Source organism: Phocoena phocoena, chromosome 6 (assembly GCF_963924675.1).
Source record: "Phocoena phocoena chromosome 6, mPhoPho1.1, whole genome shotgun sequence".
Taxonomy (NCBI): domain Eukaryota; kingdom Metazoa; phylum Chordata; class Mammalia; order Artiodactyla; family Phocoenidae; genus Phocoena; species Phocoena phocoena.
The window spans coordinates 113,555,356-113,578,715 of NC_089224.1; the positions used below are offsets into that span (position 1 = coordinate 113,555,356).

General features: G+C 59.4%; 1 protein-coding gene across 1 annotated transcript in view; it reads right to left on the minus strand.

Annotated features, from left to right (window-relative positions):
* STKLD1 (serine/threonine kinase like domain containing 1) overlaps nt 1–23,360 on the minus strand; it is a 24,584-nt gene continuing 1,224 nt past the window's right edge. Inside the window, exons 3-21 of the mRNA XM_065879972.1 lie at nt 22,277–22,363; nt 17,906–17,950; nt 16,533–16,607; nt 15,449–15,550; nt 13,473–13,543; nt 12,674–12,789; nt 11,085–11,203; nt 10,380–10,543; nt 9,734–9,861; nt 8,540–8,623; nt 4,533–4,649; nt 3,567–3,750; nt 3,352–3,407; nt 2,689–2,817; nt 2,050–2,178; nt 1,846–1,974; nt 591–731; nt 340–419; nt 1–78 (exon numbers count right to left, since the gene is read on the minus strand). Coding sequence (XP_065736044.1) covers nt 1–78; nt 340–419; nt 591–731; nt 1,846–1,974; nt 2,050–2,178; nt 2,689–2,817; nt 3,352–3,407; nt 3,567–3,750; nt 4,533–4,649; nt 8,540–8,623; nt 9,734–9,861; nt 10,380–10,543; nt 11,085–11,203; nt 12,674–12,789; nt 13,473–13,543; nt 15,449–15,550; nt 16,533–16,607; nt 17,906–17,950; nt 22,277–22,363 — 2,034 coding nt within the window. The remainder of the gene's footprint in view (nt 79–339; nt 420–590; nt 732–1,845; nt 1,975–2,049; nt 2,179–2,688; nt 2,818–3,351; nt 3,408–3,566; nt 3,751–4,532; nt 4,650–8,539; nt 8,624–9,733; nt 9,862–10,379; nt 10,544–11,084; nt 11,204–12,673; nt 12,790–13,472; nt 13,544–15,448; nt 15,551–16,532; nt 16,608–17,905; nt 17,951–22,276; nt 22,364–23,360) is intronic.

Here is a 23,360-nt window from a genome sequence, read left to right on the forward strand (position 1 = left end):
CTACTGCCCACCGTGGGAGCTGGGCTGCGAGGCCTCTTCCAGTTTCTGAAGCACACTTTGTGCGTAAGAAACCAGCTCCTGCAAGGAGAACAGCAGGTCAGCCGTTTGCATGGACGGTCTCTGGGTCCACGAGTAACCTGTTAACGTGCTTTTCTTTGAAGCGGTCTCACTGCTGCTTCTCTCCAGGGTTTACTTTGGTCAGGTCGTGGACACGGTGGTACAGGGAGAGCCTCTTAAAACCACACACGCGGCAGCCCCAGTCGCCTCCACACAAACCACTGCTCCGGCCCCTGGACTCTGTGCCATCTAGGTCTGGCTGAGGCAGCCCCCAACACTCACCAAGCTGGAGGTGAAGCGCCCGTGGATCTCCTCGACCAGGGGCTGGATGCCGCTGGACACCAACTCCGACAGGATGTCCTCTGCGGGCAGAGCAGAGGGTCCCGAGGCCAGGCCCCCCCCCCCCCCCGAGGCTTAGCATGTGCCCGGCACGGAGGATTCCTGCCCCTCCCCCAGTGGTCATAGCCACTAGCAGGGCGCCTCTTGAATGCTGGCTTCCAGGGAGGACGTGACGAGGGCAGGGGGGTCCTCACTGTGGGAGGCGAGGTGGGCCAGCAGCACGCAGATGCTCTCCACCACCTCCGGGTCGTCCTGGTGGAGCTGGTATGTCTCCTGGATGAGGGTGAGGCCACTGCTGCCCTCCTCGGGCATCACCACCTGCAGGGCTGCCAGCTCTGGGCGTGGGCGAGGGGGTGGGTGGGTGACAGTACTGAACACGTGGGGCAGCAAGAGCCTCAGCTGGCAGGGGACGCCATGCTGTCCTGCAGCGTGGGGACCGCCAAGGTCAGGCTTTTCCTGGCTCTGCATCTGTGGGTGTCCTCTGGTGGGGTGTGTACCCGCCTCTCTCTCCATCCCAGCAGCCCCCAAGGCCAGTGTGCTTGTAGAGAGGGTGCTGGGGACGTTCCAGGGCACCTCCCTGCCCCGTGAGGAGGCCCGTCAGTGCGGGGTTGGGCCTGGCTCCTGGGGGACTCGGGGCCCGTGAGAGCAGTGACCCGTGATGTCACGTAGTTGTCAGAACTTCCTGGAGCCCAGGGGGAAGCTGACCCTCCAGGGAGTGGACTTAGCCGTCAACAGCCAGCAGGAGGCAAAGCCGAGATTCTCGGCTCTGGGGTCCCGCACGCTCGCTGGGTTCTGACGACCCCGCTCCTTGTTCACTGGGCCACGTGCCTTTTGCTCTTGGGGCTTCAGCACCCCACCCCATTTGACGGCGGGATCCCTGCGGGAGTGGGGGGTAGGCCCGGAGACCCTGCCCGCTCGGGAGGTTCTCTCCAGGAGTGAAGGTCACCCCACTCTCTGCTTCAGGCCGAGTAGCAGGCAGAGACCCACCAGCCTGCACACCCAGCAGGGGCCGGACCTCACAGGGGCCAAACCACCCCACACGGCGGGCAAGCTCTGCCAGGCTCCATGCCCCGAGTGTCCGTCAAGGCTCGTGGTGCCAAGTCGGGTGCAGAACCTGGGCCGGGGGCTTAGGAACAGCTGGGGTTTGCTTTGGAGGCCGAGTTCAGAGCCCTGACTCGGGCTGTTTTCAGAGCCACACCTGGAGGGGAGCCTGCGCACACGCCAGGCTTGTGGGTGGCAGGCAAGGTGGCCACCATGCAGAGTTGCAGAGAGCAGTGGGAAGTGAGGGTACAGAAGGTCTGCGCGGCGACGTCTGGGCGATGGGACTGTAGGTGTTTCCCTTCCCTGCTTTGAGCGTGTGCTTGCTTTTGGTTTGTGGGCTGCCTGCAGGCGTTGCTGGGGGAGTCTCCCCCGCCTCCTAGTGGCAGCCCCGGCCGTCCCCAGGCTCACCAGACATCTTCACGAGGCTGGCCAGCCCCCAGCAGGCATTGTTCACCAACAGGGCTCGGTCCTGGTACGCCCGGATGCTTTGCAGGATTAGGACCACCACCTCTTCCGACTGCTGCTCCCCTATGCAGCCTGCGGGGGGCCACACGTGTCTCGACTCGAGGGCCCAGGGCCACCTCTCTGGCCCCGAGGCCCCGGGCTGCTCACCCATCAAGGACAGCAGCCACAGGACTGCACAGCCGGCTTCAGCCATCTCCGCGTCCATGGGGTAGGTGGCCAGCACCTCAGCAATGAGGGCCGGGGCTTTCTCCCAGGGGGCCTTGTTCGCGATGACAGCTGGAACAGGATGGGGTGGAGGAGGGGACACCTACTCCTTGGTGGCGCAGAAGCTGGGGGGGGAGGGGCAACCCCAGCCTGCCAGCCAGTCTGTAGGGTAGGAATCGGCAGGGCCCCTAAGGGGAGGTTTGGGAAGCCCTGCGTGCCGGGTGTGGGCAGGGCTCTCCACGGTCGGGAGCCCTCTTTTCCTTGGGGAAAATTACCTCCCAGGTGCTGGAGGACCAAGTGGGGCCTGGAGAGGGAGTGGCACGGCCTGGGAGCACCCCCTTTCTGAATCAGAAGTCAGGATGGTTTGCCCAGTGCTAAGGCCAGCTTGTGGAACCAGGAACTGCCCAGGAAATCCCACGATGTGCGTGAGCTGGAGGGTTCCATGGGCTGGGCACGAGGGGGTCCGAATATGAACCTACCCCTCCCCAGGATGCTGGTGCAGCTTCTCCCGTCCATCCTGGCCCTTTGTCTCCCTCCCCTCCCGGCTCTCGGGTGGTTAGGGCGCAGCCCCGGCCCGCTCACCGTCCACCAGCAGAGCCCAGAGCAGCCTCAGCCCGTTGACGCAGGTGTCCCTGTTCCTGGGGAAGGCGTCCAGGCGTTCCAGGATGCGCTCGCACAGCCCGGCCCTCCGCAGCTCATCTGTGGTCAGTCCTGCAGGTGGGCCCTGGCATTAGGACCACAGAGAACACCTGGAGGAAGCCCTCCCTGAGGGCCACCCCTTCTCTGTGGTCCTAGGGCACTGCAATCCCATGCATCCCACGCCAGTGGTGCCTACTTGGCCAGTTTCATGCCCAGCATGAGACCCAGAAACAAGGGTATGAGCCATCCCCTGGGCCACCGTTCCAGCACCTCCCGTCCCATTACTGGGCTGGGACCGGCCTCTGAGCTTTCCTTCCAAGATGGGACCACAACTGTGTTCTCTCAGGGCGATCACCTGGCATTGTTTGCCAGGTGGTCCCGATTTACACCTGCTGTCCCAACATGGCTACTCACGGCAGCCCTTTGGACTTCTCGGCGCGGGGTCAATGAAATGTGGTAAATTGCCTGGTGAGTGTAGGGGGGCTGGGGGCTGCGGGGCTCCAGGTGAGGCCCCAGCTTCCCTTTGGAGAGAACGATGCCCACCCGGTTAGTGGCTGGAGATGGGGAACATGTGTAAAGCCCTCGGTGGTGACCCTCTCCCCACACCGTCCCCCGACTGCTCGCTGGTGGCCTCTGGAGCGGGGCCGGTGGGGCAGCAAGGGCTGGAACCCGAAACACGTCGGCGTGAAGCCCATGGGGGCGCCCGGCTGCGGCCCGTGCATGTTGCCAGAGGGACACGTGACTGTGAACATGGAAGCTGGGGACGGAGCAGCTGTCCCCTCGGGGCATCCAGGCGCTACCCGCCTGAGCCCTGCGCCTACGGGAGGGCGGCGCCCACCCTGGCTGGCGACGGTGAGCGGGCTGTGCACCGTGACCAGGGGCTGCTGCTCCTCGGGGTGGCTCTGCGCACGCTCAGCGGCACGGGGGCCGTGGTGCTGGCGCTGTGGCCGCCGGGTCCTGCCCCAGTGCTGCGCAGGCCAGCAGAAGAGGCCGGGGAACCCTGAGCTGGGGCCACGGTGGGAAGACAGCGGGCGGGGGCGGGGTCTCCGGGGAGGAAGCCGAGGTCGGGGCTCTGGCGCCCCGTAAGTGCTTATTGCACGACTGAGGCAAGGACCGGAGGGCTGGGGGCCCTGCCAGGGCTGTGAGCACGTGCGGTGTAAAGCATTACATGGAAATTCAGCCTAAATATTCAAGTGAGAAGGCAGTGAAGTATTTCCAGTTTAAAAATCGGAGGCCAGGGCTTCCCTAGTGGCGCAGTGGTTGGGAGTCCGCCTGCCGATGCAGGGGACACGGGTTCGTGCCCCGGTCCGGGAAGATCCCACATGCCGCGGAGCGGCTGGGCCCGTGAGCCATGGCCGCTGAGCCTGCATGTCTGGAGCCCGTGCTCCGCAATGGGAGAGGCCACAACAGTGAGAGGCCCGCGTACCGCAAAAAAAAAAAAAAAAAAAAAAATCGGAGGCCAGGCCTTCGGGCTCTCAGCTCCAGCCTCTCCCATCCCTCCTCAGCTGCCCTCCTGGGAGCCCACGCCTGGGACCCCATCCCACCTGCCTGGGCTCACACCACAGGACCCCTATGACCAGCTCCTCGTTTCATGCCTAGAGATCAGCCAGAAGGGGGAGCAGCTGGTCCAGGGCCACAGAGGCAGGCCTCGGGCGGTGCCCCAGACTCCTGGCTGCGCCCTGCCTGTCATCCTGGGGTGGGGTTGGGTGCCCAGAGGGTCAGATGCCAGGGCGATGACTGGCGTGGGAGGGCGGGGGTAGGAGAAGCCAGCTGTGCCCGGAGCCCACCTTGGCCCCGGGTGCGGAGCAGCAGGGAGCAGGCACACGGCTGTGCGTCAAGGACCCTGTCGTGCTGCTTCACGATGCCGAACAACACCTCCGCCAGCTCTGCCGGCCACGGCACACCTGGCAGCGTGGGGGGCAGAGTGAGACGGCGTACGAGCAGGTGGCGGGAGGGGGTGTGGACCAGACCCTGATGGGAGTCTGCAGGGCGTCACACGTGGGCCCCTGGGTGGACAAGCAGACGGGTGACCAGACGCGATCAGTCAGGCTGTGTTGAGTGCTTGCCACGCGTCTGCCGTAGGGATCTTCTTCCAGCAGCTCTACAAGATCGATCCTCATTTGACAGATGAGAAAACGGAGGGTCAGGGATATGAGCCCTTGCTTTGAACCTAGCCTATCTGACTCCAGAACCCTTGGCCGTTACTGCCTTGAGAGGGGACATCTGTGGGTCCCTTAGACCTTCCTCTGGGCCAGGGTGTGTGCTGGCAAGGGGGGAAGGCAGTGGTGGGCAGCCGGGGGTCCACAGAGCTGCGCCGCTCCCTAACTGCTGCTTCACCTCTCTCAGCCTGTGTCCTCCTGGTAAGAATGACAAGGACAAAAGTGCTGGCACCAGGGAAGCCAAGCCATGGCTATCCCGTCTCCAGGCGAGGCTGGCTGAGGCAGGTGTGGCTCTGGGGTGACAGCCGAGGCCAGTCTTGGGAAGGGGCCCAGCAGCCTCTCTCACTCTCTCTGGGAAGGCAGAAACTCTTCCCATGGACTCTCTCCTCTCCACAGCCTTGCACCAGACGGGGTCACGGGGAAGGAGAGGGAGGGGAAGGGAAATGGCCAAGGTGGGGTCTCTGCTGCCTCATTAGAGGGCTGGCACTGGGCCCTTATGGTCTCTGCTGTCCCGGCCACTGGGACGACCATCTATGGAAGGAAGATCGGTGGACGGACGGATGGAGAGACGGGTGGATGGATGGACGGACGGGTGGAGAGACGGGTGGATGGATGGACGGACGGGTGGAGAGACGGGTGGATGGAGGGACGGACGGGTGGAGAGACGGGTGGATGGAGGGACGGACGGGTGGAGAGACGGGTGGATGGAGGGACGGACGGACGGGTGGAGAGACGGGTGGACGGAGGGACGGACGGACGGGTGGAGAGACGGGTGGACGGAGGGACGGACGGACGGGTGGAGAGACGGGTGGACGGAGGGACGGACGGACGGGTGGAGAGACGGGTGGACGGAGGGACGGACGGACGGGTGGAGAGACGGGTGGACGGAGGGACGGACGGACGGGTGGAGAGACGGGTGGACGGAGGGACGGACGGACGGGTGGAGAGACGGGTGGACGGAGGGACGGACGGACGGGTGGAGAGACGGGTGGACGGAGGGACGGACGGACGGGTGGAGAGACGGGTGGACGGAGGGACGGACGGACGGGTGGAGAGACGGGTGGACGGAGGGACGGACGGACGGGTGGAGAGACGGGTGGACGGAGGGACGGACGGACGGGTGGAGAGACGGGTGGACGGAGGGACGGACGGACGGGTGGAGAGACGGGTGGACGGAGGGACGGACGGACGGGTGGAGAGACGGGTGGACGGAGGGACGGACGGACGGGTGGAGAGACGGGTGGACGGAGGGACGGACGGACGGGTGGAGAGACGGGTGGACGGAGGGACGGACGGACGGGTGGAGAGACGGGTGGACGGAGGGACGGACGGACGGGTGGAGAGACGGGTGGACGGAGGGACGGACGGACGGGTGGAGAGACGGGTGGACGGAGGGACGGACGGACGGGTGGAGAGACGGGTGGACGGAGGGACGGACGGACGGGTGGAGAGACGGGTGGACGGAGGGACGGACGGACGGGTGGAGAGACGGGTGGACGGAGGGACGGACGGACGGGTGGAGAGACGGGTGGACGGAGGGATGGACGGACGGGTGGATGGAGGGATGGACGGACGGGTGGAGGGACGGGTGGATGGAGGGATGGACGGACGGGTGGAGGGACGGGTGGATGGAGGGATGGACGGACGGGTGGAGAGACGGGTGGATGGAGGGATGGACGGACGGGTGGAGAGACGGGTGGATGGAGGGATGGACGGACGGGTGGAGAGACGGGTGGATGGAGGGATGGACGGACGGGTGGAGAGACGGGTGGATGGAGGGATGGACGGACGGGTGGAGAGACGGGTGGATGGATGGACGGACGGGTGGAGAGACGGGTGGATGGACGGACGGAGAGACGGGTGGATGGAGGGACGGACGGATGGAGGGACGGGTGGATGGAGGGACGGACGGATGGAGGGACGGGTGGATGGAGGGACGGACGGATGGAGGGACGGGTGGATGGAGGGACGGACGGATGGAGGGACGGGTGGATGGAGGGACGGACGGATGGAGAGACGGGTGGATGGAGGGACGGACGGATGGAGGGACGGGTGGGTGGATGGCGGGACGGACGGATGGAGGGACGGGTGGGTGGGTGGAGGGACGGATGGAGGGACGGGTGGGTGGGTGGAGGGACGGATGGAGGGACGGGTGGGTGGGTGGAGGGACGGATGGAGGGACGGGTGGGTGGGTGGAGGGACGGATGGAGACACGGGTGGGTGGATGGATGGACGGGTGGATGGATGGACGGACGGGTGGAGAGACGGATGGATGGACGGGTGGAGAGACGGGTGGATGGATGGATGGAGAGACGGGTGGATGGAGGGATGGACGGATGGAGAGACGGGTGGATGGAGGGATGGACGGATGGAGAGACGGGTGGATGGAGGGATGGACGGATGGAGAGACGGGTGGATGGAGGGATGGACGGATGGAGAGACGGGTGGATGGAGGGATGGACGGATGGAGAGACGGGTGGATGGAGGGATGGACGGATGGAGAGACGGGTGGATGGAGGGATGGACGGATGGAGAGACGGGTGGATGGAGGGATGGACGGATGGAGAGACGGGTGGATGGAGGGATGGACGGATGGAGAGACGGGTGGATGGAGGGATGGACGGATGGAGAGACGGGTGGATGGAGGGATGGACGGATGGAGAGACGGGTGGATGGAGGGATGGACGGATGGAGAGACGGGTGGATGGAGGGATGGACGGATGGAGAGACGGGTGGATGGAGGGATGGACGGATGGAGAGACGGGTGGATGGAGGGATGGACGGATGGAGAGACGGGTGGGTGGGTGGATGGACGGATGGAGAGACGGGTGGGTGGGTGGATGGACGGGTGGAGAGACGGGTGGACGGATGGAGAGACGGGTGGATGGATGGATGGACGGATGGAGAGACGGGTGGGTGGGTGGATGGACGGATGGAGAGACGGGTGGGTGGGTGGATGGACGGATGGAGAGACGGGTGGATGGATGGATGGACGGATGGAGAGACGGGTGGATGGAGGGATGGACGGATGAGTGAATGAATGTAATATTCAGGCTGGTGAGACAGATTGAGGGCAGAGATTTTACGAACCAATGTTTTGGCAAAATTAAAACTAATACTCCTTGATGGAGAAAGTTGGGTGAAGAGGTGTTCTCATGCACTCTTGGGAGGTGAGAAAGTTGGTGCATCGACGGAGGGCAATTTGCAGTACCTATGAAAACGTGCAGTATTCACAGCCTGCACATCTAGGAACTTATCCTGCAGAAGCACACAGAGCGCACACACACACACACACGCCCCGGGGTGGGCTGTGTACCGTTGCTTATGATACCGGGGCATCGGCAACCACTCAAATAGCCAACCAGAGGGATGGTGGCAGGCACGGGGTGTCGGTTAAGCATCCGTGAGCAGCACGTGAGGGGGGCCCCGGGAAGTGGTTCGGATGCTGAGCCCACCCCCCGCCCACTTGTCTGCTCAGTGGAAGCAGCGGCACAGGAGGAAGTCCAGGCTCCTGTTCCAAGCAGGTGGAAAAGCCGTGCCTGCTCATGGGAATGTAAACGGGCGTCAGAAAGTACCAGCTAGGGAAGCTGGAAGGGCCGGGGCACCTGGGGGAAGGCGAGAGGGGGCGGCTCTACCTTGCTGGTCTTCAGACATCCTCAGGAGCCTCTCCAGGGCCCTCTGCTGGACGTCGGGGTGGCTGGTGAAGTTCTGCATGACCTCTGCGGGGGACAGGGCAGCACGGGGAGGCGCCTTGGCTCAGGGACCCGCCTGAGGGCCGGGGCACCAGGGGCACATCCGTGAGCACCACTGCACAGGCCCACGTGACCCGGCGTGAGGTGGCGGCCTTATCATCCTCACCTTCCCGGCCGAGCCACCTGTCCAAAGTCGAACCTGGATCTGCCTGAGAACCCGCCCAAGGGGGTGCTTCCACTCCACACCTCCCTCGGGTAACTCCCTTCAGGGTACTCAGGGCGATGACCTTCAGCTGGACCCAGCTGTCTGCCTCGAAAGCCCATGGCCACGAGACAGGGAGACAGCAGCTGGGCCTTCACGGGTCCCCTTCTCCAGAAAGGGAGGCAGAGGTGGCAACCCCTTATCACAGGCAGTCCGCGCAGGGAGCCACTGACGGGGAGGAGGGATGGGAGGGCGGAGCCACCCCTGAACTGGAAGATGACCTCCAGATCCATTCTGGATCCATCCAGATCCACCCAAGACCGTGGGGGTAGCCCCCAGCCTGGGGCACGCGGAGGAGTCTATCGTGTGCACTTTTGCGGGGTGGGGGGTGACCAGCCAGCACTGTGCCTGGAGCCTCAGGCCTGCGCGTGTCACGTTGCACACGGAGCCCCTGGGCCGCCTCACCTTCCTGCAGGGCCGTGCCTGCTGGTCCCCGGTGGCTGCTGTGCCGGCCCCAGCGTGAGCGCCACTCTGGGCACGGAGCAGCCGCACAGGAGGTGCTGCTCATTGGGGAAGACACTCCAGGCACCGGGCCGCCGTGTGCCGGGCGAGCGAGCAAACAGCGGGGAGTCTGGTGGGGTGCGTGGCAGTGAGGGGCTGCTCGGTGACGTCGAGGACTGTGTAGCCGGAACAGAGGGGAAGCAGGTGGGGGCCTGGCCACAGAGATGAACTCTGCTCTAGGTAAGCTCGGGGGTATCTGAGCGGGGTGGTACCCTGAGCAAAGCAGTGCTTGGGATGGACGAGGGGCAAGCCCACCGGCCATGTGTGAGGAGCGGTCCAGGGGACTGGGGGGGTCACTGCCCCCCAGCTAAAGACAATGGGGTGTCGGGGCCACAGCAGCCTCTGGCGCCGCCCCCTCAGGGCCCCATCATCACCTAAGATGCTGGTGACGCTGCTCTCTAGCAGCATGTCGACGAGGAAGTTGGGCACCGCCTGCCGGTGCAGCATCAGGGCACTGCTGGGGGACCTGAAGTTGCTGCTCACAAACAAGTGAATCACGTCCCTGGGGAGGGGCAGAGAGCCGCCAACTGGCCCTGCGTCCCCTCTGCGTCCAGCAGCTGCTGGGCCTCCACCTGTTTCGGGCACCCGCTTGGGAGCACCTCTCCCAGCATCACAGTGCGTCCAGCGGGCACCGCAGCACTTCCCCTTCCAGGAGGGGCCGAGGGAGGACAGTGCTGGGCCCTGGCGCTTGCACTCGCATGGGCCCCTTCCTCCATAACATAGACCCCAAAATCACAATTTCTGGCTGTGTTGGTATAAAGGTGAACATAACCCAGGGTGGATCATTTTGTTCTTCTGACTTTACATTAGAGTTAAAACGTTTTCCTGGGCCCTGGGCCATGCCTCCCGCACCTGATGGGGAAGCTGGCCCTGTTCGTCTTGCACTCAGAGATGCGGCCACGGTTTGGGGCAGCCCAAACTGGAGGAGCCACTGTCCATGGATGCAGCGCTTTGTGGTGTGAAAACCCCAAGTGCGTGCACAGGCTGACAGTGAACTGCCACCCCAGGGCCTGAGCTCACCTGATGGTTATTCGATCCGACGGGTCGGCCTGGAGCATCAGAGGCAAAAGGGAACTGAAGATTTCTGCGTCGGGGACCCTCCTCTCCTCCATGGTCCTCAGGACACCCCTCAGGCCGTCGGGGGAACTCCGGATGGACTTCCGCAGAAGCATGGCTTCCGTGCTCTGGGAGGAGAGAGAGGACCACTTGTGCACCTCCTCAGCTAAAGGAAGATGGCCTGACCTCGGGCAGAGGGGAGGCGACGTGGCCGCCGCCATCAGGGACGCACAGAGGCCACCTGCGCCCCACAGTACTTGTACGAAGAAGAAATGGAAGTTCAGAGAAAAGCAAGTGGCCACCTCACTGGCTGGAGGGAGTAAGGGAACAGCCCTCCGTCCACGGCCAGACTCCCACTGTGGGCTGGTTAGTGCACCCGAACTCAGCTGTTCTTGTCCATAAGGGGGCGCTGATGGGGCGGATTGAACGTTACCATCACCATCACCACCACCACATGAGGGCCGAGCAGGCCCAAATGCGGGGTCCTCCGGCGGCTGGGGCAGCGGGGGGGCCTCCACACAGCCCCACAGGCACTCAGGATGGGCAGGAGGGTGCCAACGGGAAGAATGCGCCCTTTTCAGGGCCGGGGGTGGGCAGAGCCTGGCTCCCTGGGGCTGTGGGGAGTGGGGCTCAGGTGTGGCGGGGAGGGGTGGACGGAAGGCCCCTCACATCCAGGAAGGAGCAGCTGGCCATGTCGAGAATGATGCAGCCCAGGGACCAGATGTCAGATTTCTGGCTGAAGGAGAAGTTGAGGGCTTCGGGGGCCATCCAGGACTTGTGAGAGGGGTCTGTTGGTAGGAGTGAAGTGGGGGCTGCGTGAGTCCCATGCTCCCTGGGGAAGCAAGCAGCTTGAAAAATGAGCCCTCCATCACCCTCCTCCAGGGAGGGAGAGACGTGCTATCTGAGGGGGAAAAGGAAGAGGCCCCTGGTCAGTAAGATCCTGGCCCTTGATCTTCACCAGTGAGGCTGCCCATCTTGGCAGGGGCCCACCAGGCTGGCCGTGTGCGCACCTGTGTCCCACTGCAGCTGCAGAAATAATCGGAAGGGGCGTTTGCCACAAAGGCTAAAATCTGCACCCTCCATAAACGTCTTGCCCCTCCCAACACTTAGTCGGGACCTTGAGGCAATGTTCTGGTTGCCCTGCCCTAGTTTCTAAACCTGAACCCCTGGGACTTCCCTGGCTGTCCAGTGGTAAAGACTCTGCGCTTCCACTGCCAGGGGCACGGGTTCGATACCTGGTCAGGGAACTAAGATCCCGCATGCCGCGCCGCCAATAAATACATACATACATACATAAACAAACAAACCTGAACTCCAGACAGGGAGCCAAAAGAGCAGGGTCCCCGGCCCAGCGCTATCAGTGCCTGACAAGCCGCAGGCAGCCCCTCCCTCTCCAGACCTCCATTCCCCAAACAAATAGCAAAGGGGTGGGCTCCAAGGACCCCTGCCATCTACACCTCCAGTAGATCCACCCGTCCACTCACCTGCCCACCCATACCCGCCTATCCATCCTTCCACCCATCTATCCATCTGTTCATCTATCTGCATGTCCATCTATCCGTTTGTCCATCCACCCACTCATCTATCCATCCATCCATCTATCCACCCATCCACCCATCAAGGACAGCATGCCACTGGTCCCTGCCAGCCCAGGACTCTGGAGTTCTCCACTGGAGAGTTGCTCTCTCCACCCCTGATAGCCGCTATAGGGTTGAAGCCCAGCTCCCTTTGCCCTGTTGTCTTTTTTTTTTTTTTTTTTTTTTTTTTGCGGTACGCGGGCCTCTCACTGTTGTGGCCCCTCCCGTTGCGGAGCCCAGGCTCCGGATGCGCAGGCTCAGCGGCCATGGCTCATGGGCCCAGCCGCTCTGCGGCACATGGGATCCTCCCGGACCAGGGCACGAACCCGTGTCCCCTGCATCGGCAGGCGGACTCTCAACCACTGCGCCACCAGGGAAGCCTGCCCTGCTGTTTTTTTAAAGGAAGGATAACTTCTCTCCCTGGACTGCTCACCTTTACCACCTCCTGGGTTATTCTGAGACTCAGTAAAGTAATCCAGCCCGAGCCAATGCCTGCCATCCACCAGCCCTCCCTCTGTGCATGTCAGTCTCCTCCCTTCTGAGGCCTTCCTTCCCCCTTCTTGAAGGTTAACAGTTTCTGAGTGTCTTTTGGACCCTGCATGCCCCCCCACTCGGTTGAATGGGCCCTCCCGCAGTGCTCCCCCCCCACCACTGTCTGCTGGCCGGGAGGACGCCAGCCACCTTCCTCTGCACGGACGTTCCACTTGGCTACGTCGGTCATGAGTGCGTTGGAGCTCAGGTCCTGCAGTTTGCAGTGGTCGCTGCTGACCAGGGCAATGTTGGAGGGCTTGAGGTTCCTGAAACCGAGAGGCGCGCCCTTCCACCCACTGCCTGGCAGGGCCACGTCCGTCTGTGAACCCTCCGCTCCCGCCACACCCAGGGCCGCCGCAGCAGCCCACACCCCTCCTCCTCTCTCCTCAGTAGATGCCCTGTTCAGCCACTTTTTGAACATCGTTTTCTGTAAGCATAAACATACTGTTATTTCAAATGGGAAAAACAAGCCAACTGCAAGTAAGGAAACACTGATCCTCCCGTGGTCCCTCTGCTAACGACCTTCCAGATCTCAGCTGACATTAACACGGAATCTCGAGCATTTCCTTCCTACGTTTGGTTCACACAGTTTTCTCTCCTCTAAATACGGCACTGATCCTTCAGATCACGATTCTGGAGAATGAAACTGGCAGGTCAAAAGCTCAGCCTGGGAGTGCCCAGAGGCCCTCGGGCAGCCTAATCTCTTCCTCGGTGCTGTTATCTGGTTCTTCCCTTGCACTTTAGAACCAACTGCCCCGTCTGTGCATGGGGAGGGTCGTGGAGGGGGTGACGTTCTCTTTAAGCCAGGGAGGTGCTCTGGGAGGGGGAGGGGCCCATCCTTGTCCCAGCTGCACCTCTCTCCCTTGGGCCTGCGCCCGGGCGCTGCCACCTGGAGGTGCCACCCCCAGGAGGTGCCTTTTCTCCTCAAGCAGCCTGGCCACCCGGTCACCTGTGGATAATGTCCAGCTGGTGCAGGTACTCCAGCGCATTCAACACCTGGCCCAGCATGTTCTGCATCCACTGGGGAAAGAGCGAGAGATGCCAGGACTGGGGGGGCCTGAAAGCTCCCAGGGGGGCCTCCCAGCTGCTCTTAGGCAGGTCAGTGACCACTCAGAGCAGCCAGCAGGGTCGTGGCCAGTTCCCACCCTGCGTCTTGAAATGGGCCTGAAGTGAGCGGCCAACAGCTCAGAGCCGGTGCGGGAGCATCTGCTGCAGGCTGCTTCGAGGCCCTCTGGACAGAAATGCCCTGTTAGCCGGCGACGCCCTGGTCTCCAGACCCCCCACTCCTGTCTCCAGCAGACCCTGGGGGCCCTGGGGCTCTAGCCCCGCCTGGGTCCCACCCCATGGGTACCAGAGATGCTGAAGTCTGCAGCTGCTACTTGGGGTTTGCCTCTCCAGGGCATTCGAATGGAAAGATCCCTGAGAGAGAACATTCTGAAAGCAGTTTGTGTCAGAAACAAGATCCACCTGGTTTCCAGGGCAGTGATTTTCAAACCGTGTTCCTACGAGCCCTGGATTCCACCTGGGGTGTCAAGAGAGGGGCTGAGCAGGCAGGACCCTGGGGTTCCTGCCACGCCCCCTTCCACTGACCCCCCAGACCCCTGACTAGAGTAGCTCTGCTTTCCTTACTGGGGGTTCTGAGAACATTTTTGTGTTCGACAGGGTTCTACTACAAACAGAAAATTTGAAACCCACTCAGAGGCTGTCTCTGAGGCCCACTTTGGAGCTGCGTGCCCCTCAGAACACCCCAGCAGGGTCGCAGTGCCTGGAGGCCCAACAGAACAGAGGCGTGTTCAGAGCAAAAGCAGGCAAAATTTATTTGGGGTGGGTCAGAGACCTAAATGTGAAAGCAAAATGGATCCAGCTCCAAGGGCAACAGAGGAAAATATCGTCATGACCTTGGGGTGGGGAAGGCTTCTCTAAAGGCTCAGAAGACACCAACCTCAGGCGAAACACTGATGAACCAGAGTTCATTACAATTAAGAAAGTGAACTGGCAAGCCACAGACTGGGAGAGGACATCTGGACACTGTGTCCATAATATATAAAGAGCCACTACGAATCAACAAGAAAAGACGGACAACCCTAATGTTTAAATGGGCAAGAGACCTGAACAGGCACAAAAGAAGATATCCAAATGGCCAAAAAGCACTCACCATGACTACTCAAAATAATTGAAACTAAAATGTAATTTTTAATTAAAATTAAGAAGACTGACACAGTGAAATGTGGGCCAGGATGCAGAGCCGAAAGACTCACAACTTGGGATGAGAATCAACACCAAGTCAACCGACCATCCTGGAAAACTGGCACACTGGCTAAAGCAGCACACGCGCCCATTCTGTGATCCAACAACTCCACGGTCACGCAGAAAATGAATGCTTAGGTCCATCAAAACACATGCCCAGCAGTGATTCATGGCAGCCCTTCTTCATAATAGCCCCAAACTGGAAGCAACCCAGATGCTCACAGCGCTGGACCAGATACACTGATGGTGATGTGGCCATCTGACAGAGTGGAGAGGGATGATCTCCTGACACACTCACAGGTGGGTAAATCTCAAAGCACTGGGATGAACGCAAGAAACCAGACACAAGCAAACAACATGCTGTACGAGCCCATTTATGAGAACTTCAGGGACAGGCAGAAGGATCTGTGGAGGCAGAAGTAGAACCCTGGGTACTGGCTGGGACTGTCTGAAGGTCCAGGAACGCTCTGACCTCATGTGAGGGAGGGGACGGGAGTGTCTGCCTATGCAAAACACACCAAGGTGTACACTTAAGATCTGTGCACGTTACGGTATGCAAATACCTTCATTCATAACTGTCGGAAGAAATGAGACCAGACTCCATCGGTGCCCGCCCCTCTGCCGCCCGCTGTGGGGCCTGTGGCACCCAGGCCTGGTGCCCCAGAGAGTCTGTCTTACCTGGGAGTCAATGACTCTCTTTGCCGCCCTCTTCTTCTCAATGACATTCTGGAAGCTTCCCTCGTGGAACTCCATCACCAGGCAAAGGAACAGAGAGGAGATCTGCAGGGGACACAGCCCCTTAGCCAGGTGCCGAGTTCTGGCCTCCAGAGGCCCAGGCCTGGAGGCTTCCGGGCCGTCACCTGCTCCAGGTCTTTCCTCCCAGCCAGGCCACCACCGGCAGTGACTATGGGAGAATGCCCCCTTCTGTGGGGGGGACAGCCCCTCCTGAGCAGCTCCCGCCTCCGCCTCCTCTCTCCTCCCCCCATCCCCCCCCACCCCCCATCTACACTAAGCTGCTTTAGGAAAACCTAAAGGGGCATGGGGTCTCCTGGCCACCGCACACGTAGACCACCGTGCCTGGGGCACCGGGCCCTTTGTCCCTTAGGGCTCAGCTGAGATCCACTCCTCCCTCTGAGGGGCCTGCACCCGACAGGACCCCAGCAGCCCCCGTCAGGCCTCTCAGAGCACCCTGCCTTCCCTCCCGCAGTGACATGTCCTCTTGGCTTCTCTGTGTCCCCCTTGAGAGCGTGAGGAGGTGCTCAGAAAATACTTGGGGGGACAGGTGGTGAGGGGCCCTCCCCACGGCTTTCCTCAGGGCCCAGCTGAAGGGGAGGGGGCCCCTCCCTCGGTTGTCAGCCCAGATGGGGGTCTGACTGTGGGGTCACACCTGGCCCCCTTCCCCTCCAGCCCCCCGCATCCCCCAGCTCAGCCCCATGTGGAGTAACCGGCAAGCTTCCGGCTCCTTGAAGATGAGAAATCAGCTCGCCAATGGGACCAAACACGGGGCCCAGGGCAACCAGACCCAGACTGGACTCCTGCTCGGTTGTCGCTAGCTGGTTTCTCCCAGCCTCCACTTCTTCCGGAAAGTGGGACAGTGACCCTCCTATGCAGAGGCTGTGGGGCGCACGTGAGACGATGCCCAGAGAGCTCCCGGCGTGGCCCCGTGAGTGCTGCGGCCATTGGCGCTCGGCGGGCACAGCGGGGGGGTGCTCTGTGCCCACCCTGAGTGCCTGCTGGGCCTGCAGGGTCGGCTCTGACCCACCTCACTGTTCCACACGATGAAGAGCTCCCGGTAGATGGAGACGTGGGCATGCTGAAGCTTCAGCAGTGGCATCAACTGCAAGGCGAGGCCAGAGAAAGTGGAGAGGTTAGGGAGACACTGCTTCTAGAGGTGCTTCTCTGTCACACGTCCCAACAAAAACCACATGCTTCCAGCTCTGAGCGTGGGCCCAGGGAGGTTGGGCAGCTGGAGGTTAGGGGCCAGACAGCCCAGGGTATGTCCTGTCTCTGGCATGAGCTGGCTGTGCTGTGTGACTGAGGAGAGGCTCCTCAACCTCTCTGAGCCTCCTAGCCTCATCTGGAAACGGCAGTAACGGTGGTATCTGCTTCACAGGGGTGTCGGGAGGACTAGGTAAGCCGATGTAGGCAGAGTGCCTGGTGCGTTGGAAACAAGCACAGTCCGGGTTGGCTGACGAAGGGGGTGTGGCCAACGGGAGGCCGGCCGCTGCTGCTGTACCCAGGCCACCTGGCCTCCTGGTTGTGTACACTAGAGGTCCCAGGGCCCCTGCCCTCAGCTCAAAGTGCTTTGCAAACGAACAGAATTAGGCAGTAGAAACGGCTCCCTTAGTGACTTAGGCCAGACGGACAGCTGCTTATGACAGCAGGTTGGGTGTGAAAGGAGGTCGCCTAGTGGAGTGGAGAGGGGGCTGTGATGCTGGGGGGCGCGCGGGACGGCCCCCCCACATTCTTTCTTTCATGAATGTGGCCTGGGTCCATCACCATGTGTCAGACACACTGTGGACAGAAGAGCTGTTTGCTAACAAAGCCCAAAAGCTGGTGATTCCGGAAAAAAGACAAACAAGTGACCAGTAGATAGGAAGGGAGACATTCAACCTCATGTGAAATTCAAGAAAAGCAGAGAAAAATAACGCGGAGCCTTTGCCGGCAAATCGAAGTATATGCAGCTGTTTCTGCTATTATAAATCAGGATGTTACTGTCAGTTCTGATTGGCAGATTTAAGGAACGTAAGAGTTTATATTTTCTTTGTTAAAATTAAAATTCTCTATTTTCCAAATATTCTATTGTAACTGATACTTTTACAATTGAAGAAAAAAATCTTTTAAAAGATGGTTATTGGTAGATCAGCCTAGGGACCTAGCCAACATTTAAAGGTTATCATCTTCTCTGAGAACATATATTCTAAGTTGTCAGCACCTGGATTTAGAAATGAGTGTTTGGTACACAGACTCCCTTCATGACCTGGGGGCCTCTGACTTCATAGCACAGGGCAAGAGCTGGTTCTGACCCTCCATGCCTCCACCAGGCTTCCACCCATCGTACCACAGTGGGGTGCAGAACAGTCTCTGTGTGTCCTGCCTCATGTCCTGTAGAGAGGGAACCACCCAGAGAGTTACCTCCTCCAGGGCCTCGTTGGCCTGATGCTCATCAATGCACTCCACCTGCAGGGGCACAAGAGCACTAGGTTGGTAAACGTGCAGTAAACGCCCCCGTCATCATCGTGACCACCATCACCACCATCACCACCACCACCATCATCACCACCACCATCACCGTCACCACCATCACCATCGCCACCATCACCATCACCACCACCACCATCACCATCACCATTATCACCACCACCATCACCACCACCACCACCACCACCACCATCACCATCACCATCACCACCACCACCACCACCACCATCACCATCATCACCACCATCACCACCACCATCACCATCACCACCACCATCACCACCACCACCACCATCACCATCATCACCACCATCACCATCGCAACCACCATCACCACCACCACCACCACCACCATCACCATCACCACCACCATCATCACCATCATCACAACCACCATCACCATCATCACCACCATCACCACCATCACCACCATCACCACCATCATCACCATCATCACAACTACCATCACCACCATCACCACCATCACCACCATCACCACCACCATCACCATGATCAGCACCACCACCACCACCACCATCACCATGATCAGCACCACCATCATCACAACCACCATCACCATCATCACCACCATCACCACCATCACCACCACCATCACCACCACCACCACCACCACCATCACCATCACCACCATCAGCACCATCATCACCACCACCACCACCATCATCATCACCATCACCACCACCATCACCATGATCAGCACCACCACCATCACCATGATCAGCACCATCACCACCACCACCACCATCACCATGATCAGCACCACCATCACCACCACCACCACCACCATCACCATCACCATCACCATCACCATGATCATCACCACCATCACCACCACCACCACCATCATCATCACCATCACCACCACCATCACCATGATCAGCACCACCACCATCACCATGATCAGCACCATCACCACCACCACCACCACCACCATCACCATCACCACCACCATCAGCACCATCATCACCACCACCACCACCATCATCATCACCATCACCACCACCATCACCATGATCAGCACCACCACCATCACCATGATCAGCACCACCACCACCATCACCATCACCATCACCATGATCAGCACCACCACCATCACCATGATCAGCACCACCATCATCACCATCAGCACCGTCATTATTCACCATGATCAGCACCACCACCACCATCACCATGATCAGCACCACCATCACCACCATCAGCACCACCATCAGCACCACCATCATTATTCACCACCACCATGACCATCATTATTCACCATCACCACCACCGCCATCATTATTCACCATCATCACCACCATCACCATCACCATCACCATGATCAGCACCACCACCACCATCAGCACCACCATCAGCACCACCATCATTATTCACCATCAGCACCACCATCACCATCACCATCATTATTCACCATCACCATGACCATCACCACCACCACCACCATCACCACCACCATCATCATCACCATCACCACCACCACCACCATTATTCACCACCATCACCATCACCATCAGCATCACCACCATCACCATCATCACCACCATCACCATCACCATCACCATCACCATGATCATCACCACCATCAGCACCACCATCACCATCACCATGATCAGCACCACCATCACCATCACCATCACCATCACCATCACCATGATCAGCACCATCATCACCACCATCACCATTCACCATGATCATCACCATCACCACCACCACCATCACCATCACCACCACCATCATTATTCACCATCACCATCATCAGCACCACCATCACCATCACCATCATTATTCACCATCAGCACCACCACCATTATTCACCATCACCATGATCAGCACCACCATCAGCACCATCATCACCACCATCACCATCATCACCACCATCACCATCACCATCATCACCACCATCACCATCATCACCACCATCACCATCACCATCATCACCACCATCACCATCATCACCACCATCACCATCATCACCATCATCAGCACCACCATCACCATCATTATTCACCAGGGCTGCCAGGCGCCTATATTCATGCCCCATCACATGCCACCAGATAGGGCCTGGAGATGTTCCTAAGGAAGGGATCCAAAAATCCTCTGAGCCATGAGATCACCTTTGCCCCTATTGCAAGGATAAGTTTAGGATCACATAAAGTAAACTCCAAGGAATCGTTAGAGGATCCGTTTTCAGACCATCTTGAAAGCAGGGGAGAAAACAATGTGTTGCCCCCAGAGCCAAAGAGCTCTGCTCTGGCTCGCGGAGTATCGGCCCCGTCACTGTGTTCCTCATCCGCGTTGGGAGGCTTGTCCCTGTCACTGAATGCGGGCGGTGGGGAACGCGTGGAGAGGGGGGGAGGGTGGTGGTCAGGGCAGCACCGAACTTTGAGTCTGCAACACACTTGGTGGCAAAGACTGTGGGTTCATACTGTCACCGCATCTTACCAGATCCTTACCCAGAACTTTTGCTCGTAAGATTTACAAATGAAAAACTCTTGTAACTAGGGTGACCGTAGATGAAAATGCAGTTACTGGGTGATTCCCCAATCCACGTAAAGACCCCAGACGCAGCGGCACCATGCATCCCTTCCTTCTGTTCCAGGGGCTCGCGCTGAAGTCATTTTGGCCAAAAACATACTGAAAGCCTTCAAATTACCACCTATTTTGACCTAGAAATCCCACCCCTAGGAATTTATCCCAAGGAAATCATGGATCCTCAGAAAAATTAGCTATAAGGTTGTTTATCAGAGTTGCTTATACAGAGTGAAAAATCGAGAACAAGCTAAGCCCTTATCGCCCTGAGTGGATGGGTTGGGTCAGTCATGGTGCATCAAGCAGGGGGGTCCATACGGCCACCAGAGCCAGGGAAGGAGGAAGATGCGTCAGCAGTACCAACAGCATTTGCCATACACTCAGTGGGGAAAAGCACATTATCAAGTTCAGCACCATTCTTTTGTCTTGTTTTGTTTTGTTTTTTGCGGTACACGGGCCTCTCACTGTTGCGGCCTCTCCTGTCGCGGAGCACAGGCTCTGGACGCGCAGGCTCAGCGGCCATGGCTCACAGGCCCAGCCGCTCCGCGGCACGTGGGATCCTCCTGGACCAGGGCACGAACCCGTGTCCCCTGCATCAGCGGGCGGACTCTCAACCACTGCGCCACCAGGGAAGCCCCATTCTTTTTTTAAATATTTATTTATTGGGATCTTAGTTGCGGCACGCGGGATCTTCATTGCCGCGTGCGGGATCTTTAGTTGCAGCATGTGGGATCTAGTTCCCTGACCAGGGATCAAACCCGGGGCCCCTGCACTGGGAGTGCAGAGTCTTGGCCACTGGGCCACCAGGGAAGTCCCAGCACCATTCTTGTAAAAAACCAAGAACTTTATAAATGCTTACCAAACAACCCTGAAAGGATATACAACCCCCCTCCTCCATTTTGTTTAGAAATATTGACTGACTTTTAAAAAAGCTCCTTGGGATTGACATATACACTAATATGTATAAAATGGATAACTAATAACCTGCTGTATAAAAAAATAAATAAAATAAAATTCAAAAAAAAGAATAAAGCTCCTTGATGGTGAAAGCAGTCATCCACCCTGCCCCATGGGCCCGTGAGACAACGGGGCAACCCCACAGCCAGCCAGCAATGGAGCAGGAGGCCGGTAAGGACTTCCAGCCCTGCTGCCTCGGGGCTGAGCTACTGCACGGACAGGAGGCCTGGCTGGGTGGAAGGGCGCCCGCAGCGGCCACCAACAAAGCTCTTCCCTAGACCCTCCATTCATCTGGACTACCTGGTCTTGCACACGCTAAGGGCTGTCCTCCTGCAGGTGTGCACTCCACCCGGCCGTGCCAGCCCTGGTGAGGAGGTGAAGGAAGGGCCCGGGGTCAGCGTTCTGTCCTTAAACCTGTGTGACCTTGGGCAAGTCCCTGGCCACCCCCTCCAGCCTCCCTATCCTTGGCTGTAAAGCGGGGTCATCAGTCCCGCTTTGCTGAGGTGGCGGGAGATGAAAAATGATGCTGATGCCAGGCACGATGTCCGCGTAAATGGTGGGTATGGTTGCTGGTGGAGTGAACGTGAGCATTCCTTCTCCATCAAGGTGAGAGAGGTGAGTCGGCGGGGAAGCCCGAGGAGCCTCATGTCACCCCCACAGCCCCGTCTATCCGCCCCCCCACCCCAGCCCGCTGGATCTTCCTTCGTGACTGCTGGCAGAGAGGAACCCGCTGTCACATCGCCTTTCTCTAACGTGTTTGGGGAGCCAGCCCCACTGGGTGCCACAGGCATGGCCTCTTACCTGCTTTATCACGTGCTTTACTTTGGTTTTTGTCTCCTCCACCAGAAGGTTCACCCCCAAGGCCCCAGGATTCAGCCAGTCCAAAATCTACCAGCAAAAGAGAAGCTTTCAGGAAAGCGTACACGTCTTTTCACTTTCCAAAGCGTGTGCCCACCTCCAGTGTCTTTTCCGGTCCTCCTAACTAATTTCCCTCGTGGGCTGGCAAACAAGGAAACGGCCCAGAATGCTTTGGAGGCCTGTGAAGGCAGAACCCGAGCCCATCTCTTTGAGGTCGATTCTGGAGCTCTGTCCACCACCCCACACCCCTTCTCCAGTCTGTGGTGAGGACCTGCAAGGCATCCAAGCACCAGCACCTCCCTGGGACAGAGGGTTTCTTCACTCTCTCTAGCCCCCTAGGATCCCAGCTTCCAGCATCCACCTCCAAACTGGGCATCCAAACAAGAAAGTAACTGGTCCATAATTGGTGCAATCATAGTCACAGCCATGTGTGTGCCTGGCACATGCCAAGCACTTTACAGCCACCCATGCAGTCGGCGCTGTTGCTATCTCCTTGTTTACACTGGAGGAAACTGAGGCACAGGGAGCAGGGTCCTTGCCTGAGGCTACAACACTAATAACTGAGAGGGCTGGGAGTCGACTGGAACTCTGGGGTCTGACTCCAGAGCTGGCGCATCGAGCCAGACCTGCAGAGAGATGGCCGCCATGCCAGAACTCTGCGCAAGGAGGCTGAGGGATAGGTGAGCGTGGATGATGGGATTACAGTCATCAGAGGTGGGGAGAAGGGGACAGGATGCCGAGGAGGGCACATAGGGGGTGGAGCCCCGTGTCTAAGGATTCTCAGAGTTCAGAAAAGTTTCAGGATTCTGTAATCCAGCCCGTGTGGCAGCCTGAATCCTGCTCAGGGAGTAACGGGTGTTGTACTGAGCCGCTTACGCTAGTGTAAGAATGCACACCTAAGCATTCTTAGGGGGCAAATTAAACAGTAAAATGCACCCCTGTCTTCGGATCAAGTCTTCCCCCCCCTTTAAAAGTAACTACTTTTAAAATTCTCTGGTCACCCAGAAGCTCTCCGGCTTTACCACTG